Source organism: Lagopus muta, chromosome 14, assembly GCF_023343835.1.
Source record: "Lagopus muta isolate bLagMut1 chromosome 14, bLagMut1 primary, whole genome shotgun sequence".
Classification (NCBI taxonomy): domain Eukaryota; kingdom Metazoa; phylum Chordata; class Aves; order Galliformes; family Phasianidae; genus Lagopus; species Lagopus muta.
This window is the reverse complement of record NC_064446.1, coordinates 217,810-238,137: the sequence shown is the minus strand read 5'-3', so window position 1 is coordinate 238,137 and position 20,328 is coordinate 217,810. Positions and strand designations below refer to the sequence as shown.

The following is a 20,328-nucleotide window of genomic DNA, read 5'->3' as shown; positions in this document are numbered from 1 at the left end:
GCCTGTTCGGTGTGTTAGCTGAGCAGATGCTTTGGCCGGCAGAGATACTGTGGGATCAATGTTAAAAGCGAGCAGTTACATGTCAATTGAATTCTAGCTGTTGGTGGTCGATAGAGAGTAAGAATTTCTGTCTTTCTGTCTAAGAATTCCTGTGTAATAGCTTTCAGCACTTACTAAATATTTTTTGCCTTAATTGGTTGTAGTATTTCATAGGTGTGAGATAGGTACTCATTAGATACTGAATCAAAGCTTTAAATATTTTTAAAAAGAAAACAAAAATTGAATACTTCAGACCAATCTAGAACAAGTGTGTTCTTATTTTTTGCTTATTTGCTAGAAGAAATACAATTGCTTTCTGATACTTAAATGCAATTCTTCAGGCTTTGTGTTGGTTTGCTTTCCTTAAAGCAATTTGGTCATTGAACTGTTTAGTTGGGAAGGTAAACTTACTGTGTTATTACTTTTCTCCTAATCGTAGTTGCTTCTCTGAAAAAGAGGTGATCTGAGGGTAGATACCTGTCCCTGGCACTTATCTACAGTGAGATGGGTGAAAGCCATTTGTTCTCTGAAACGTTTCTGCCTTCTGTGCTTACTGCTGGAGCATCCACCCCTGCATTGCCAAAGCAGCATCTGCAGTTCCTGTGCAGTTGCATGCTGTTATTTGCTTCAGCAGTGCTGAAGGACTTGTGATGCTGTGCAAGAACGCAAGTAGCAGGGCTCCAGCTGTGGGGAAAAAAACCTTCTGGAGAAGAGGTTGCAGTTTGTAAAGAGCAAGACTTACTAACAGATGTCAGAGAAAACTGTTTTCTGTGTGAGAATCTATCTGTAAAATATTCAGGTGTGAATTTTGCATCTGGTGAGTATGGAAAATGGTTTATAAACTAACTAATGTAGGAATAGCGTGTGATGCTTCTGTATTAACGATGTGAATAGAAAGCAAGTGCATTTGATTGCTTGATCAGTAAGATTTTATGCACATGCAGATCAGTGGTGAGCACATCTGGATGTCTGGGTTCCCATAATGAATCAGAAGCATCAAAAATTGTATCTGGTAGCTTGTCACCTTGCACTTGAATTAATGTTTCTTTGATAGGGCTAAAATGAGGAAAGCCTTGAAAGATGAAAAAGTTGTATTTCTTTTTACAAAGGTAAAAGAAATAATAATAATAATAATAGAAGGAAATCTAGCTATTTGGACATTGTGAATGACCATCGCAGAGCAATGGTAGCTGAGGTAACCTAGTGGCTGTTTGCTGTCACCATCAATCAGGAATTCTTCAGTTTCTAGCTACATAGTTTTCTCTCATGGCTTCTGGTGTTTGCTAGGCCACTTAGTAGCCATGTTCACCTTGGAGTTCACGTTCAACTTGTTATTCTGGCAGACAACTCTGGGAAGAAAAATGTTGAAACTTTACCTGCAGGAAAGTGTCTTAAATGAGAAAATTCTGAGAAACACAACTATTTTTCAGGGACATTTTTTGGGAAGAAGCTGGGAGGAGTGTAAAGCTTCTGTGAGTTTGTTATCTATGGTCTAAATATTTCACTGCTAGGTAATAAAAATGTCTGTGGTTACAATTGAGATGTTCTCTTTTCTCCTGCTGGATGTTTTTTCTTCTCCACCTTACTCCTGCTCTTCCTTCTCTCTTTCCCCAGTCAAGCCAAATCTACTTTTACAAACCTCTTGTGATTTTTGAGGGCATGTTTCAGACATGCCAGGATTTTAAATGGTAGTTCTGTCATTGTCTTTTTTTTTTTTTCCCCGAGTTAGGCACAACTTCAAGTTTCCTTTGCACTGCACTGAGGAGCTCTTCTGGCCCCCATAGCAGCTCCTTTTGTCACAGGAACTCTTAAGCCAGTCCAGCTATTTGCAGGAGAATTCTTTAGTTCGTTTAGTACTGTTTGGAAGACTTACTTGAGTTAAGCAAAGTCTTCCTACTGTTAGTTGGATTGCCTCTGGTGCCTAAGTTTGTTATCGTCTTTTGTCCTGTGTTTCTGGTACTATTCATGGAGAAGACGACTCTTTCTCCTATGAAGGTACCGCACTTGAGAAAACTTGAAGCTGTTCTGTGGCTGTGTGGGATTGCAGAGTCCATGATGGAGTCTTGACAGTTGTGCAGTGTAGGATCTTCTAGAGAGACCTGCTGGAGGACTGCTTGCTGTTACTCTGTGCTGGCTGGCCACAGGCTGCCTTGGGTCTGATGGGCCAGCTGGGCAGGCACAGCTGCTCAAATGCATCCTGAAAGTGCCATGTTCAGCTAACCCCCTTGGATCAGCTCTGAGACGTATGGAATACACACTGCTTCCATGAAGACGCTTGAAACGTTTGCCTGGGTAGAGATACAGCTTCTGTGAAGGTTAGGATGCTAAAAAAGGCTGTTAATCCTTAACTACAGCAGTGTGAAGAACTGAAACATTAGGAAGTCTCATGGCCAGCTTTGGCTGTGTGTGTGGGGTGATCAGATAAAAACTTCAATTGATTTTTTTTTTTTTTTTTTTTTTTTTTTTTAAATTTGCCTATCTGTTTTGTTTGCAGGAATCCCATGAGACCATAAAAGCTCAGTCTGTCTTAGTTGATTTCTGAATTGAGGTTTACTGAATATGCTCATCCATAATGTCACGTCAGAACGATGCATTTACCTTGCCACATGATTGGTTTCAAGCAGAAGTGCTGAACTTCTCTCATCATCTCGGAAGATGTTGGGAAAACTTATGCTTAAGCACAAACAAGTCTTTGTATCTAGTTCCATATGAAAGAATGCCTTCCAGCTGAGAAATTTTGCTGTGAGGAAATGAGAATGGTTTCTTGCTGAAGTCTCTTCTGTTTGGAGTTTCTCCCAAATCTGGAGCTTGCAAGAGGGGAACAAATAGTGAATGGAAGATTCTATACCTTAGATACACTTATCTTTTCTAGAGGCTACGATCTTACTGATGTGTGACTTTTGAGCTGTCATGACTTTGGGGTGTGGTTTAAATATTTGTTCACTTGGTTTGATCTTAAAAAGACTTTGGAGACAAGAGAGACTTGCATTGAAGGAGAAGAATGTTATCTTTCAGCGAGCTCTGAAAATACAAGGCATGAAAAGAGGGCAGTTAACAGAGGGAAAAATAATAATGTGCTGCACAACCATCTCTGATGGTTGGCATTCTTGCATATGTGCTGTTGTGCTAGAGAAAGCTGTGAATGCCAAACACTGTAGTTTTTGGTTTAGCCATTTTCAGAGGGTCCTTATCAATTTTGTGACTCGGTAGAGTGCTAGTGAGACTTCAATAACATGAGAAGTTGAGTTAATCTTGCACTTAAATGATTATGAGTGTGGAGAATCTTCTGGAGAATGCTTTTAGTTTTCAAAGGATGAGAGGAGCCTAGAAAATCTGATTATTGCATGAGATATTTTAATCACCTAGGTGAATGACACAAGAACAAATAGCTATTAAGTGGACTCAAAAGCAAACAAATTGGAGATCAGATGACTGAGCCTTACAGCATAGTCATCCTAAATGACAGTATAGTAAAACCTGAGCAATTGTTTATATGGTACTATAAACCTGTAAAAGGGAAGTAAATGAATGGGTGCCAGTAGCAGTATCCTGCTGTCCCCTTCTGTTGTGTCTAGCCTAACACACCTGCTCTGGTGTCTTGCATAGCTGTTGATTAGCTTTAGCATGTATAAAAAAGTGGTCAGATTCTTGCGCTGTGATGATGGCTGATTTGTGGGCTGATGTTCATGTGAACTTTTTGGTTTGGAAAAAAAAAAAAAGTATCAGCACAAAGAATGTCAGTTGGGTTGTTGAGCCCTAGCTGGTGATGTGAATAAATGGCTTCTGCAGCTTAAACTCTGAAAGTCCTGATGTGATTATATCACCTTTTTTTTGGAGCAAAGTGGGAAAGTGTAAAGTGAGCTATCTGTACATACAGCAGCTGGAAGAAGGAGCCCACCAGTCTGTGAGTTTGTGGCTCCTCTGGGATCCCACTGATTGTCATCCATGGAAACAATTCCTTGGGGCAGGAGCTCTGCAGTTGTTTGAGTTCCATTTGTCTTCATAGGGCACAAGACTTAGATATGTGCTGTGATGTGTTCCTCTTAGTTTTAGAAATCCTGTGCATGAATGCATCATGGAGACAATAGCCAAGCAGACGTTATGCTTGTCTGTATCTCATCCTGATTAGATCCAGTTGCTTCTCCTCTTAGGCAGTAAGTAGATCAAAGACAAGTGCAGTTAGCCTACGAGATCAAGGCAGTCAGTCCTTTGCACTAGGGTCACCTGGGTGCATATTTCTGCAGCAAGTCTCTCATCCTTTTCCTGCTTGATGCAGAGAGGTTAATTCTGTCCAGATAGCTGGACTACTGGGATGATTTGTCTGTCCAGTTCAGTTTCAGATATCTAGGTAATTTTTTTTTCACTGGAGTTCTTTTTTCTCAGGTCCTTTGCTGCCTGCAGAGGTGTTCAGTTCCCTTCATGAAAGCTTTCAACGTAGATGATAATTGTTGTGCTGGTCCTTGAAGCCTTTGCTTGAGGATCACGTCTCTAAATCCTGTGGATTTCTCTCCTTCCACTTCCATTTTGCTCAATGAGGTGGTCCTAGTTATTTGGTTACAATGGTCCTAGATATGCTATTGGTGCTGGGCTGCGAGTTAGTAATTCCCTTCCTTTCCTTGGGCAATATGCTGTAAGCAGATGCATTCATGGTGCCACCAATGCAAATTTTGTCGTGTTGGTATGCTTGTTGCACCTGTCATGGTGTCTTTCATGCTGGCAGAGGAGGGTTTCTTGGCTATTCCAGCAACCTGGAGTGGGAATGCTCTAAGCCAACATTTAGCAGCTCTCTAACAGTGATATGGTGTATAATCAATGAATATTAAGATGCTATAATTACAAAATAAACAAGAGAGTTTGGCAAAGCAGATAATGATAACAAAAAGAGAATAGATAGAAAGCTTACCCCTATCCTGGGCTCACTTACAAAACTCCAGCAGAGCAGATCTCCAGAAGAGATCCTTCCTCCCTAGCAGCCAGCTCTTAAATAGGTCTAGGAGGGCTGCAGCCTGGCTCCACCCCTTCCGGCGCACAGGAGAATTGCCTTCACCTGTGCTCCTCTGGCTGACTCGTGCTCACCTCAGGTGATCAATCAGAGGTTCAGATGGGTTACGAGACAAAGTGTCTCCTGTGCTGTTGTTTTCAGGGTGCTAAAGTTTGGCAAGTCTTGGTTCTTGGATTGCTGTGAAAATTATTGAATGCTTTCAGACTGGGGAAACGCATCATCTGGAGACAGTGTTTGAAACTTTCTAAGTGTGATTTCAGTATCTATACTGTAGTAGTTGCAAACTGGCTTGTGCAAGACATGATGTAAATCAGTCGCGCACATCCCAAATTGCAAATCTTCAGAGATATAGAATGCATTTTTTTTCCCCCGGAGTTTTATATCTAATTTGACTCTGTTTAACAACTAAGGAATTGAGAAGTTACTGATTCATCACTGGTGAAGGTAGCTAATCTATAAACCGGTAACTGTTTTCTTTCTCTACCACATGAAAATGTTTTTTGTACTATACCTCTGCTTTTCCCTTAATGCTGTTTTCATATTAGTGTAGGTAAATCTGGGCTCTGCATGTGCTGCAGTAGCAATTGCAGTGGTGTTTAAATTATAAAATGAACTGAGCTTCAGTTCTTCGCTATGTTCCAGTCTGTGAGGGGCTGTGTGTAATAAAACCTGTGTGGAATAAACTGTGCAGCTGTACAGTGACTTTATATCAGCCATGCAAATGAATGAGATAAATAGCTTATGGTGATTGATACTCTGTATTGCCCTTCAGATTTAGTCTAGTAGCCAAGAAAATGTCTGAAACAAATGACTTGTTACCAAAGTTCGCTAAGCCTGTGTTTCTATGCTACCAAAGCACTACAGAGTAGATGTGACATTATTTTTCAAGTATGCGTAAAAGATTGGAAGTTTTATTTCATATTTGTATCTGGAGGTGTGCAGTTAAGAATACTAAATTAGTGGGAATTCAAGCTAATTTATACATATATTTTTTTTTTCTTGCTCTTAGAAATAATGCATTGGAAGCAAGCCCAATTCATTTTCAGTGGAGTTGCATGTGCGTAGTAGAAGATTCTTCATGTGTAGATAACCTAAAGCCAAGACTGTGGAATAATGCCTGCTTTCCAAACTTGTGCGGGGGTTTTACCCCTGGGCTTGTGTTTAGTCCCCTTAGAGATTTTAATTTGTGTTTTATTCTTCAAAGGTATGAGTTGAGAGTTTTCAGTGGGTGTTTAAACTGCCAGTTGAAAATAGTTTTATTGCTACCTTATTACAATTAAAAATGTTCAGGTAGTAGACAAGTGTTAACTGCTAGTGTTACATAGCTAATTTTCTGGCATGTTTGCAAATGATTTTTAACTAATAGTGCATGTGGCTGAAATCTAAAATAGTGTCTTTGCATTTTTTTTGTGTGACTTTCATACTAACCTCACTGAACGAACGTGCACTGAAGGAATTGGTAAATTGTCCACTGCCGATGGTAAAGCCTTCGCAGATCCTGAGGTTCTCCGAAGACTGACATCCTCTGTCAGCTGTGCACTGGATGAAGCTGCTGCTGCATTGACGCGGATGAGGGCGGAGAACAATCACAATGCAGGGCAGGTGGACAAGTATGTATTGATCTCTCCTTGGTTTCTGAATGCTAGAATGTAAGTTGATATTTCTCATTTCAAACTCAGTTTTTACAGTTAGTCCTCAGTAACATATGTGTTGTACTAGCAGATAAACTGAAGGTTTAACTGCTGCCATATCAGGTTTTTAACTTTAGAAGTGCAAGTCAAGTGTTGATTAGAGGACATGCTGCTCTTCCTGTGTGCTAGGTGGTCAAATTCTTTATTTTGAAAAATTGGTTAAGCTTATCCATATAGAAGAGCTGGAGATAGTTCTCTGCTTACTGCTTTATGTTTTGCTGGAAACTAAGAAATCTGGTTCGTAATATTATCTTCCAGCTTTTAGTACAAACACTTAATAGGTAGCAGTTTCCCCAGGAATCTTGCTTAAGGAACTTGGGGGAAAAAGAAGCGCTATATATCTGCTAACTCTTCAGAGGCAGTAATTAATGAGGACAAGTTCAATTCCCATGACTGTAGAAATGAGAATTTGTCCTAGGTATCTGAAAGCTTTCTTCTCCATTGGTAATTTCAAAGCACTGTTAGGAGTCCTGGAATATTTTCTACTCTGACAAATGAATAGAGGTTGTTCCTAAACTGTTAATGTAATGTGATTGCGTGTACGGCTGATCTTGAAATCTCATCAGAAATTCAAAGCATTTCTTATGTAGATCTAGTTTTCAATTATTTTTGTAAAAATACTGAAAATAGAAGTGAAGCAAATAGAAGTGATCCAGGTATTGGGTATTCTCTGCAGGTCATATCTCAGCTTAACTATCAGCTACTAGCACAGTGTAGCTCATTTTTGAGTGTCTTGCAAATGAATTCCTTCTCGTGTTTTCAAATAAGGCTTTAATTATTCGTTTAACTATTTGTCTCTGAAAAATTGAAACTAATGTGCTTTCCTGATGAAGCCTTGTGGTCAAATGGATATATTCTTCATTGCAAGTAAGCTTCTTGGATGATTGTCTCTTTTACAGAAGAGAAGTAGAAATTTAAGGTATTTAATGCATTTGAGTATGTTAGTGTTTAGCTTTTTTTTTTTTTTTTTTTTTTTTTTTTTAAAATTAAATGAGGTCCCCTCCTTTTTACACAAATTATACCAGGATGGACTGCATTGCATGCAGTCCACTACTGTTTATAATGGAAGGCTCTTCCTTCCTTCCCTTCTCCAGCCAGTACACTTGTGGTTCAGGGACAGTGATTTCTCCCATGTATTTTCTAAATTGACTTTCTATCATATGGGTAAGTGTAACTGAGTTGGTGCTGAGTATGACTTGCTCTTGTTTAAACTTAAGTGTTTAGCAGTGCTTTAACTGTTCTCTTAGAATTAGACTTTTTTTGGTACAGAAAAAGATTTCAAGGAAAGATGACTACGTTCAAAATAAATTGAAGCTCACTCACCTTTTCTAGATCTGCTTAGTGTATTTTTGTAAGGAAAATAGCTCTTCTGTTGAAGGCAAAATTTAAGGATGTTTAAAGTAGTGGTAATATACTTCCTGAGCTTTTACATGTCAGGAACATCTGAAAACTTGTGTTAAATGCTCTCAGGGTTGTATGAAAAGAAACAGGATAAGCGTGTAAGACTCTTTTCTTCCTCTAAGATGTCATTAGGTGAGGTAAGGATTTTTCTTTGTTTGAAAATTATTTGGAGAGAAAAAATCAATTTGTTTCCTTGAAAGAAAAAGCTTGGGCTAGTGCTGGAAGGAGATAATCCTACTATAGGAGAGACAGCGGTAAGAAAGTTTGGCATATTGCAGTGTTGAGCATTAGTGGTTACTGTGGACTACTCACTTTTTGGCTTTCTCTCTAGTAGAAATTTACCTCTGTACCTGTGGTTTGCCACAGTCATAGCCTGTGTCTATCTGGCATTCCACCGAAGAGTGAATAAAACATCAGTGAGTGTTTACCTCTGTATTTTGCACACACTGCGCGATACCCAGTTTTGAGCACTCTTCTCTGTATGTAGCTTATATGAAGCTTGAATGAGTTAGCAAATGTGAACATGAGGAAGGTCTTTATTTCCATTTCACCAGTGAAAATAATGTATGTGTGAGCTTTTCTCTTAAAAAGCATCTGCAAGCTATATTTTCTAGGATGATGTCTTGAGCTTTTAGGACTTCTTCTGTGCATAAGAAAACTACCCCTTATTGCAGCTCTTTTTCGTGCTTATTCTATGGTAAATGATTTTCCAGTCGCAGTTTGGCAGAAGCGTGCTCGGATGGGGATGTAAATGCTGTCCGGAAGCTGCTGGATGAAGGAAGAAGTGTAAATGAACATACTGAAGAAGGAGAGAGTCTCCTTTGCTTGGCCTGTTCAGCAGGATATTACGAATTGGCACAAGTAAGTAACAAATACAGTCACAACTAAACCTTTGTGAAACATTGTTAAAGGGCTTTCTTCGATACCTGAATGCCTTAACTATCACAATTGAAACCGTTTTTATAATCCAAAAAACTCTTTTTGGATTAGTTATTAGTAGTTAATACCGCTTAATGTGAGCACACAGATACTGGTTGTCTTCTTAATGTAAAATGCCATCAGCATTGAATTAGTTTGGGTTAATATCTGGCTTTTATACATGTGTATTCAGGAGCAGAATTTGTCCTTTTGGCTTAAGTGATGATTCTCAGAAAGCGACCGGCTTCATGTTTATTGTGCTGACAGCTGTATGGGGGAGAACTGTTTACCTGTAAGCTTAACCTAATGTGGGCTGTAGTCATTAATGCAAACTTGTAGTATATCTGCTGTCATTTTGGCTAGTGAATTGCTCTGTGACATTTGAAAATGTCAGTGCTGTACTGAACTTAGTGTTGATTTTAACAGATATGAATAAATGTAGAAAAATAGTGTTACCTTAAGCTGAGCATAGTGCAGGTGGGTAATTACTTGTGGTCTTGAGGAGTACTGTTGTGTTTTACTGCTGTGGGTATTTTAATGTAAGGGTATGTCATGACTGACTGGGGAATCAGTGTCAAGCTCCACTGAACTAGAATCAAAATGTCAGTGCAAGAATTTGTTCATTCTAATAGTGAACTTTTTTTCTTTAGGTGCTACTAGCAATGCATGCAAATGTTGAAGATCGAGGGAATAAAGGAGACATAACTCCCTTAATGGCAGCTGCCAGCGGAGGCTACGTAGATATTGTTAAACTTCTCCTTGTTCATTGTGCAGATGTCAATGCTCAGTCTTCAACAGGTAACAGAAACTGAAAAAATGAACAGAACTAGAGCATAAGCCAAGTGCTTCTGTTCTGAACGTGAGTTTTTTTTGCTGGTATTTTAACTTAAAGTACGCACAGCAGGAATGACTAAGAATAGGCTAGATACATGCTGGACATGGTTAATAATGGCCAGATGAGACTCTAATGGTGGCTTTCAGCATTAACTGGAATGGAAAGCATTGTTCCCTAGATGTCTACTGTGGTATTAAATGACCAGAAAGATGCATTGAGTTCAGTTTTTCTCATTTGTACAGTCTACATTTGTCTTCTTACTGGATATACCTGATCAAGACCAGTTATTTTGGTCTGTTGCATTTTACCAAAATATAACAGTTCTTTAAGCATTGAGTGTTGTCCACACTGCTGATGCTTGACCACAACCTGACTAACCTTGCTGAGAGTATTAACCTGCATTTTAATTTTTCTAAAATGGAATTAATTTTTTTTAAGTAGGTAACATTCTTTTTTTTTATATCTAGTTGTATTAAGTGGAACTTGTCTTAGAATTGAGAGTAAAACTTAAAATGTGAGCCAACATTTTCAGAATCAGAGTTTTAAATTGTAATAGTTTATTCTTATCCACCCAATAGAAGCTTTTTAAAGGACTGCTGGGTGCCATCTTAAAACAAACAAATGAACAACCCAAAACAACCAACACAAAAACAGAGCAAAACCCCAGCAAAACAAACAAACAAAAACAACAAAAAACTCACACAGAAGAAGATCAATGATTAATTTTCTCTTTTTATGTGTCGAAGTAGGAAACTTGACAATAAAAGAAAAAAATGCTTGAATATTACGTGTTAAAGCTCTCATAATTGCGTTGAAGATATTGGCTGAAGTAACTTTACTGTGACATAAGAGGCTGCCCCTGGTGGTGTACTTGTTTTTTCAGGGTTTTTAAAACTAACTTCATGTTGTGTATTAGGAGTGGGAAACAAAGAGGACTTACGTGTAACTTCTTCTTCTCTGCAGGGAACACAGCGCTCACTTATGCTTGTGCTGGGGGCTTTGTTGACATAGTGAAGGTGCTATTGAAAGCAGGTGCTAATATAGAAGACCATAATGAGAATGGGCATACCCCCTTAATGGAAGCAGCCAGTGCAGGTCATGTTGAGGTTGCAAGAGTATTGCTGGAATATGGTGCAGGAATCAATACTCATTCCAACGAGTTCAAAGAAAGTGCACTTACACTTGCATGCTACAAAGGTATTGTCTCGTATGTTGTTTTGTATTTTTGTTGACGAAATTTATTTCTGGGTTTTACCTAGCTGAAACTTCCAACCGAACTTTTGATTTTCTTAACTGTTTAAAATTGATGTCAGGAGATATTCTTCCTTGGTGTAGTGGTCTGCTTGTATTCGGATGTGGTGGACATATGCGGCATGCTGGAGCTGAAATCTTGTGAATGGCTACGTCCAAACTTGCGCTTTGACGCAGCACCACTTTCTTTCCCTCCACTACTGCATTCACCATTTCATTCAGATTCTCCTCACCAACTACCTGCAAGTTTTGAAAACATCTCTATTAGTTGTTAGGAAATTGTTGTTAGATTGGATGTTCTGTAATAACTGGTGGGAATAAAATGCTAGTATGATTACCAAATACTCTTTCTGCAGTGTAATTTTGGAGGATGTTTTTCAATTGTGTATTATGACCTCTTGTAGACTTAGTTTCTTTTGCAGTTCAAAGTTTTTACATAAGATAACTTAGTGCCACAGTAATCAAATGAACCACCAACCAAATTATTTTCTTTCAAAAGAAAGCAAACTAAAAACTGTAACGTTTTCCTCAATTGTTTTCCCCTAATAGAAGCTGTAAGCATGCGGATTATTGTCAAAGTAATTTACATTTTGCCTCTGCAGTTAGAATTGGAGGATACAAGTTATTTGTAATTCATCAGAAGGCCCGGATCTGATTCCATCATGGATATCCTGCAGCATGTACTAGTAGTTCATTATGAGAATTTTCAGTAGTAGCATTTTTGGATATGTTTGAAGGAATTTTCCTGTTTCTTTCATTGTAAACATAATAGGAGTGATGTAATGCAATATCTTCCTTGACTGGGGATTTCCTGTGTCATCTTTGGCAAGACAATTAAGTTGCATTGTTTTCCTATGAATTTGTGTAAAGCAAAATCTGGTTTTGAAGGATAAGATAAAATGTATAATTTGTAAGGGACACATTCTATGTAAACAAAAGCCATAATAGATTTGAGTTAAAAACAGGTTTTGCGGAAGTTCAGTAGAGGTTTTTTTAAAGTAGTGTCACATATATGCACATTATATCATTCTGTGTTCCTCAAATTCTCAGAAATATTCCCAAGAGCTATGAATAAAAAGCTTGAAGCTCAGATCTATATGGACATATTTTTGAAGATAGATATCTCCCCTCTCAAAACTTGTGCTGCTTTGGAACACTCAAATGATACGTCTGTGTTCTGTTGAATAAGGAACTACACAGTCTTTTGTAACTTGAAGTCACAAGGAAATGTTTCTATTGTATAAATTAGAGGTCTATTTTAATTTCATAGTTAATGTCATTGAAAAAGACATTGAAAAAGTCTTATGGCTGACCATCCTCCGTTACTCTTCAGAAGACTTAGAGTGGGCTTATGACTTGTAACTTCTAATAGTAAGCTATGAGAATCTAAATTATTTTATTAACGTATTGTCTGTAGTACTAAAGGCTTTTGCAGTTAAACATTTAACTTACTTTTACCTGTTTCATTTGAAGGCCATTTAGATATGGTTCGTTTTTTGCTTGAAGCCGGAGCTGATCAAGAACATAAAACAGATGAGATGCACACAGCGTTAATGGAGGCCTGCATGGTAAATAGCCTTTATCTGTACTGCTGCTTCTTCAGTGAGAGAGAAATAGAGGAGATGATAAAATAAATGTAACGAGCTTTTCATAACAATCCAGTTTGGGTCTGCAAGTGAGTGTTTCAGTTCCTGCTGTAACCACGGAGTCATAGAAACATGGGGAGTTGAAGGGACCACTGGAGATCCTCTCCAGACCATCGAGGTTCCCTAGAGAAGGTTGCACAGGGAAGCATCCGGTCAGTTCCTGAATATCTCCAGAGAAGAAGTTTTGACCGCGTTTCTGGGCATCCCGTCCCAGGGCTCTGTCACCCTCAAAAGCTGCTTATGTGAAGTGTAGGGATAAGTAGTTTGCAATGCCATTGGGTATTAGGTTGAGACCAAGTCACTGTGTCTTTTGCAGTGTAAAAGAGCTAGTTTCCTGTCTTTGTGTTTATAAATTAGACCTCAGAGATCATCGTGGTGTATGCCTTCCAGAAGTGCATTGAACTGAATGACTAATGCATTGCACTTACCATTTCACCAGTACAGGGAACAAGTGTGTTGTGTGTAGGCAGTTTGTTCTAGGCTTTTGGAACTGATGCTGTGAGTTTTTCCTTTGCAAATTAAAGAAAATAGGAGAAAATCAGTTCTTAGTTCCTTGTTTTTGTAGATAGCATAGAGAATGGAGGAAAAAAGTTTTCTTTCAGTGGGCTACAACCTTTAGAGGAAAGTGCAGCATTCCAGTAGTCTTCAGCTGATCCTACTGCTCTCAGTTCTACTGCAGCTGTGAAATGATGCCAGTGACCAAGGTCAGCTTGTAATGTCTTGTGTTGTAGCCTTCTGCTGATAATGCACTGGGTGTATGGTGTCACCTAAAGGAGACTGCAGCATTTAGACATGATCACTTCTTTGCTTTCATTGTGATAGTCTAAGCTGTGGGTTGACTTGGAGGCTCTGAATAGTCTCCCTTGCAAGATAAGCTATGTGGATGGCCTACATATTGTAATTTTTGAGTGTTTCAGACCAGTTTGCATTACAGTATGTGTATTTAACCTTTAAAAGCAATCGAGAGTGAACTTTGAAGTCCTGATTCCAAGTTTAGTTATGAAATTTTTTCCTTATTGTTGTCTTATAGATATATTTGTAGAGAAGGGAACCATTCTGGCAAATTGCTGTGATTTATGCCAGTCTCCACAGTTTTTTAAGCGGTGGGTTCAGGAAACTGAAGTGTCTGGCTTTTGTTTAGCAGTTATATTGTAAGTGCCTCCGAGTTATGGTACTATGTTCTTATAAAGTTGGCATGCTACACCTAAGGTAATATCTTTAGTTAGAAGGGTTTCTTGCTGGCTTTTTGGCAGCTTCTCCAAGAACAACAGCCTATCCTTAGTTGACAGACTTGGTTGCTGTTAATCTCATGTTATGTACTACCTGCTTCATGGTTGACTTAATAAAGGCAAGCACTGTCAGGAGTTGTTCTGTTTGATATTCATCTTTCCCCCTTTTGTTTTACTGTCTTAGTGGTTTGAGTTACTGACTGGCAATTCTGATGAGATCAAAATGGGGAAGTAGTAGTTCACCTGAGGTTACTCTTTTTAATGGATAAGTTCCTTAGTTTTGAGAATTGGGAGTAGTTGTGAGTAAGAATTCCACTTCACAATTCTGCCAAGGTGTTTAACTTTGGGCAGCGATATATTCTAAAATCTTTTTTGCCCTTTAATGTAGTCCAACTTTTCTTCCAAGAGAATGATATGTATACATATACTTTTTACCACTGAAATTGGCCCTTTTTTTAATTTTCATTGGAAGTATTTTCTTCTGTAGGAAGACCTGTCAGCAGGTGTTGGGGGTTAGTTTGAAGAAATAATCCTGGTTTGAGGCCAAATTCCAGGAGAACCACTGTGTCAGGACACAGAGATGTGTAAGCATTGTGAAATCATCAGATCTGTCTGACAATTTTTTTTTCCTTCCAGAAGAATCTCATTTCTTTGGATGGTAAATAGAGTGATCAAGGTGATGCACCTACTACCTATGCATCTGCAAGGCAGCAAGTATCTCTGAGATACACAAACAGCATGCCTCAATTCAAATTTCTCACTTTGAAGTTCCATTTTTTTGTCCTTAAGTTATTCTGTTATTTGTTTATGCTCAGAAAAGATCTAGTCTGAAATGTTCCTAGGTTCTATTCAGAGGACTCCTGTATCTCACTGAGCACTGTTTTCGTTACTCGGGTCTTTTATCAGCATAGTTCATAATGAGTTTCAGTTCACCAATTTCTTTACTCAGTGTTCCAAAAGTTTGGATCCCATTTCAATAAATAATGTGAGAGGAAAAAGCCGTAAGGATGTTTCTTGTTTCCAGATGCCAAAACTTATTTGCATTTGCCAATTCTCAAAGGTATTGTGGCTTTTTACAAACCACACCTTTAAAACATAAAATTTTGGTGTTTAGGCTCTTCCAAGGAACTTGAGAAGTTTAATAATAGTTTCTTGAGAAGCTAACAGCTACATTTATATATTTTGATTGGTAAGTCTCAAACAGACTGGTATGGCAGTCCTCTTTGTTCTGTGGCAAAGATCAGTTCACTGCAGGGTACTTTTCTCTATCCTTTAAGATCTATTCCAGCCTTTCCTGCTCCTTTTTAACCACCTAGATGTAACCCACTTCAGTTCTTCTGCAGGTGTATTTCCAGGATACAGAAACTGCCAATTGTAGGTTTTTTGGTTGTGGTTTTTTTTTTTGTCTGTAGAAGCTATGAAACAACTATGAAGAGAAAAATCATTTTTTTTTTTCCACTGCTTGTCTTGAGGTTTAGTCATGCAGTAGGTTTATTTGTGGAATTGCTTTTTGTCTACATTACTTTTGTGCCATGGGTATTTTTATGGGTATTTGAGAATGTCTTACCTCTCAACTCTTTCTCATCTCTTCCCAAGAAAAAAAGGAGGAGAAAAAAAAATCTAGCTCTCTTTTGTTGTCCATTTAAATGTAAAATAAGTATAGGTGCAAATCTAAATGTCAGTTTAATCCAAATGTTATAATAGTTGTCATAAACTGCACCATCATAAATAAGACTCTTCAATCATTTTCAGACCTAATGCAATGGTAGTTACAATTACTGTATTAAATGGCTTTGCTAGTTTCTGATTTTCATCTCTGTTTTGTAGGATGGACATGTGGAAGTAGCACGGTTACTTTTAGACAGTGGTGCTCAAGTGAATATGCCTGCAGATTCATTTGAATCTCCCCTCACCCTGGCTGCTTGTGGTGGACATGTGGAGTTAGCAGCTCTTCTTATAGAAAGGGGAGCTAACCTGGAGGAAGTGAATGATGAAGGCTATACTCCTTTAATGGAAGCTGCACGTGAAGGCCATGAGGAGATGGTGGCGTTGTTACTGGCACAAGGTGAGAGCACTGTTTCTTTAACATTCATTACGGAACATGTGGTACTAACTGTTCCCTGTCAAGTAGTGTGCACAAATTCCTTACCTAGTATGTGGTTATCACTGCTTGTTGCTGTAACTGTAGAGTAAAGCTAGAACACCTAAGCTGCAGAGGTAATGAGCATTCACCTTTCTATGCTGTCTCTGTTCAGCTAGAATAACAGCTGTTTTGTTTCCCAGGGGCAAATATAAATGCGCAGACTGAAGAAACACAAGAGACAGCTCTTACTCTGGCATGTTGTGGTGGGTTTTCTGAAGTAGCTGACTTCCTCATTAAGGCAGGAGCTGATATAGAACTTGGTTGCTCAACACCTTTGATGGAAGCTGCTCAAGAGGGTCATCTTGAACTGGTGAAATACTTGTTGGCAGCAGGTATGTGTACAGTACAGATCCTTAGCCACAAACATCGTGGAATAGATGTTCTATATAATTTAGAAGATACCTAGGCTTGATGGCGGGTAATGTAACTATCTGCAGATATTTAAAAGAACAAACAATGCAATTTCCCCTGTGAGGACAGATGAGAGTTGGGGCTGCTTGGTCTGGAAAGAGAAGAGGGCTCTGGGAGATCTGAGTGTGGCCTTTTGGACTCCTTAGTAGGGTCTGTTGCAGGAGGACAAGAGGAAATGGTTTCAAACTAGAAGAAGGGAGATTTAGACTGGGTATTTATTAAAAATAAAAAAAAAAGTTTTTACAGTAAGAGTTGTGAAGCACCTGAACACGTTGCCCAGAGACGTGGTGGATGCTCTGTCCTTGGAGACATTTGTGGTCAAGCTGTTCACTGCTGAGGAGTTGAACCAGATGGCCTTTGAGGGTCCTTTCCAAACTCAAATGGTTCTACTCAATGATATGTTCTGCCTTAATATTGTCTGATACTGTTAAGAGGAACATGCCTTATGGAATACTGGTTAATATTGCATCTCTAAGAAATACCAGTGCTCATTAGAAAAATTGTTTTCAGCATTTAGGGTAAAATTTTAATATGAATAATGCTTGTTTTTATATGGGACTGCTGTGTTGACTGAGCGAAACTATCTACATACAAATAATCCGTCTGAATTAGCAGTGCATTTGAAATTGCACTTTGGTAAAAGGCACAGAAGGAAAATTTCTGGAAGGTGCTAAACATCTTAATTTTAAAGAATTACAAAATTAAAATGTAACGTGACTTTTATAGGGCATAATGATGATATCAGTTTAAAGCTGATAGAAGCTAAAGTACAATAATTAAAAAGTAAAGGGAGCTGTATATTGGAAATCTTCCTTGTAATGGCAAATACTTTATTTGATTGCTCTTTTCTAAGTATATGCATAAAATTTGTTGGATTTGTAATTCTAAAAAGTAATGCTCACCAAAGGGCAGTAAATTGCAACTGTGTCTCTGTGCAGTGATACCAGCATGTGATGCCAGTTGCTAGTTCGCTTGAAGCTCTGCTTACACTGCACTTACACTGATAGTGTAGAAGTTAGAAAAGCTTTGTTTCGGCATCAGTTGGTTTCTAAACACCTCTCACACTGAAAATAAGAAATTGGTAATAGCATTCACTTTTTTAGAAGAACAGTGCATAATTTTCAAGTAGCTGATAAGTATGTGAAGCTAATCTAATTATTTCACTAAGATAGTTTTAAAGAAAATTATTTTAAAGAGCAGGGAAAGAATGAAATTTGTAGAAATATGCAATCATGTACCATAAATGTATTTCACTGAATAAACGCTAAATGTGGCTGTCCTTGGCATGCAGCTACCTGTCAGATGGACAGTCTGGACAACCATCTGGATTCAGTGTTTGTAGGTAGAGCTGACGTTTCTAGTGCTGTAGGAGAAGAATTAGGCGCAAGTGAGCATGAAGGTTTAAGTGCTTAGATTGTCAGTCAAGCCTGTTATAAGCCTTGCCTTGTCCCATCTTCTCAGAGTATTTTCATGTGAGAGCAATTTTTTAACTGTAAGAGTGATACCTGTGGGCTGTGGAAGCTGTTGGCCGTTGGGATGTAGCTGCTGTCGTGGATAAATAGCGTCTCGATTTTTGTGTTTGTCTGAAATGCCTGGTAAGGTGATGTCCAGTAAGGAAAAAATATTGATATTGTGTTTCTAGGAGCTAATGTTCATGCCACCACAGCAACGGGAGATACAGCGTTGACCTACGCGTGTGAAAATGGACATACTGATGTTGCGGATGTGTTGCTTCAAGCAGGTGCTGATTTGGTAAGGCTTCTGCTACATCTTGTGGAGAAAAATCTTTGGTTTCAGACTTTATGCCAAAGCTCATGTGCTTACAGAGCAGATAGAGGATTCAAAAAATTGACATTCCTATATGGGTGTAAAAAGAGGTAGGAAAACTTTTGAGAAGTCTGCATATTCTGCTTGGTCTAAAAAGTGGAAATTTTTATTAACTACTGATCTCTTAAGTGAAAAATTTTAGCTGTCACATATGTGACAGTTAATTTCAGTACATTCCTTGTATTATCTTGCATTTCTGCATTACCTTTGCTTCTCATGCAACTTGTCTTTTCCTAAACTTACAGTTTTTGTTTCACGGCTGTGAAATTTAAATGTTTTATTACTAGCAGCTATTAATACTCTCGTTAATTTCTAAGTCTTTTTGATATATATTTTTTTGTGACGTAGCTTTCAAAATTTATACTAAGTACCACCTCTAAAATGACTTGCATAGTATGGTCTCTTTTGTTTGATCCAGGAGTCTTTTATCTTTTTCTGTATATTGCTTTCATAGTGTTTTTGTTCTGTGATGCTTTTAACCATTAACTACATTCTTTTTTTTTTTTTTTTTTTTTTTTTTTTTTTTTTTTTGTGTGTGTGTGTGTGTGTGGTTGTTTCCACTTTTCTGTGCTGTAAATGAGGCTTAAAACTGCTTTTCCATCAGCTACAGGTGTTTTTCTGACTTTAAGTAGGAAAAAGCAAATGGTACGTTAGTGTATTAAAGGAGTTCAGGAGCTGGAACTATTCTCCTTATTCCACAGTCTGCTTTTGTGTTGGTTTACTTTTGTTGTTCTTTGTTTTGTCTTGGTGTCTTTCATTATTCAAAGTTCACACTGATAAATGTAAATAAATGAATGCTATAACTCTTAATAACAGTTTTGCTCTTCTTTGTGAAGACTCTTCTTTCAGGCCCTACTAATTTATCTGCAGGAAAGTTGTAGTTCATAATTATCTGTTCCCACCAGGGAGGAAGGATATGTTAGTAGGATAGGTGCAGGGAAAGCTGGGGCTGGGGGAGGCTAGCATACCTCCTGTGCTTTGCTGAGTTCAGTGTTAGTTACCAAGTGGTAACCACTTCAGTAGATGCGAGATGGATTTTCTTTAAATCAACAGTAAAACCGAAGAAGAATACATCAGTTCTTAATGAAAGATGTAGTCCGTGACAGTGAGCACAACTGCAAAGCTTAAAGCAAAGAAACATAGATCAGTGTGCGTAAGCTTTAAAAAGATGCAGTGATCACTGCTTAAATATTACTTAAATTGTTGTAACTTGTAAATAATTCTATTTTTTCATCTCGCCTCTGCTGTGATTGGGTTATATGGACCGGCATTATGCAGCACCTAGATGTGGCTAGTATTGCTGAGAAAACTCAAGCCTTTCTAACCAGAAGGTCTTTTTACTGCATTTTAACTACTTTTAATCAAAATGAAAAGCTGTCAAGAGAGTTATAGTAAGGAAGTAAGAATTGTTGGTGGTGGTAATTGTCTGTAGCCTATCCAAATAGTTGCTTATTATTGGAGTGTTGATTTGCACGTGAAGGCTTGCCATGTAGTCTCCTATTCTTTGAATTCTCGTGTTAAGTAACTTAAAAGCAAATTACAGTCTATAGCATAGATATGTTAAGCTTCAGTAGTTCTATCTTGAGAGGGAAGATGTGTGTCAACAGCCATGTGGTGAAACTGCAGTCATATCTAAATGGTACAGATAAAAAATGCTTCGAACAGAAGAACTGCAGTGATACTTATAAAGGATGCTTCAAGTTTCTTTCAATTCTATGCATTGCTTTGCTTTTTTAGAGGCTGTAAACTCTTTTGAATAAATTTGTTGTGTTTGTAATCGACAAAATAGGTTTCATAAGTGTGTGTTACCTTGTGGCTGGAATATGAAATATCTTCCTTGGCAGTAGTGTAGATTATTCTAGATATCAGTGTTTATTTGTGATGTCTTAGATTACATGATTTCACCAGGTTTTTGCAGGATGTCTGCCATGGAGT

At 38.2% G+C, this 20,328-nt stretch overlaps 1 protein-coding gene and 1 long non-coding RNA gene across 16 annotated transcripts in view; one reads left to right on the top strand and one right to left on the bottom strand.

Moving 5' to 3' along the window:
- ANKHD1 (ankyrin repeat and KH domain containing 1) overlaps positions 1 to 20,328 on the top strand; it is a 104,561-nt gene that overhangs the window by 27,095 nt on the left and 57,138 nt on the right. For 13 of the 15 annotated variants that reach the window (XM_048960122.1, XM_048960123.1, XM_048960127.1 and 10 more), the window contains exons 3-10: positions 6,495 to 6,651; positions 8,847 to 8,994; positions 9,702 to 9,849; positions 10,850 to 11,083; positions 12,611 to 12,705; positions 15,840 to 16,077; positions 16,296 to 16,487; positions 18,209 to 18,318. In XM_048960122.1, the coding sequence (XP_048816079.1) occupies positions 6,495 to 6,651; positions 8,847 to 8,994; positions 9,702 to 9,849; positions 10,850 to 11,083; positions 12,611 to 12,705; positions 15,840 to 16,077; positions 16,296 to 16,487; positions 18,209 to 18,318 (1,322 nt within the window). Of the gene's footprint in view, positions 1 to 5,367; positions 5,486 to 6,494; positions 6,652 to 8,846; positions 8,995 to 9,701; positions 9,850 to 10,849; positions 11,084 to 12,610; positions 12,706 to 15,839; positions 16,078 to 16,295; positions 16,488 to 18,208; positions 18,319 to 20,328 lie in introns of those variants that run through there. The other 2 variants (XM_048960129.1, XM_048960133.1) reach the window with 2 other exon arrangements.
- Positions 1,740 to 5,016, bottom strand: LOC125700010 (uncharacterized). The gene is made up of 2 exons (XR_007379754.1): positions 4,943 to 5,016; positions 1,740 to 4,787 (listed from the first exon to the last, which is right to left on the bottom strand). It is a non-coding gene; the product is annotated as an uncharacterized LOC125700010 (long non-coding RNA).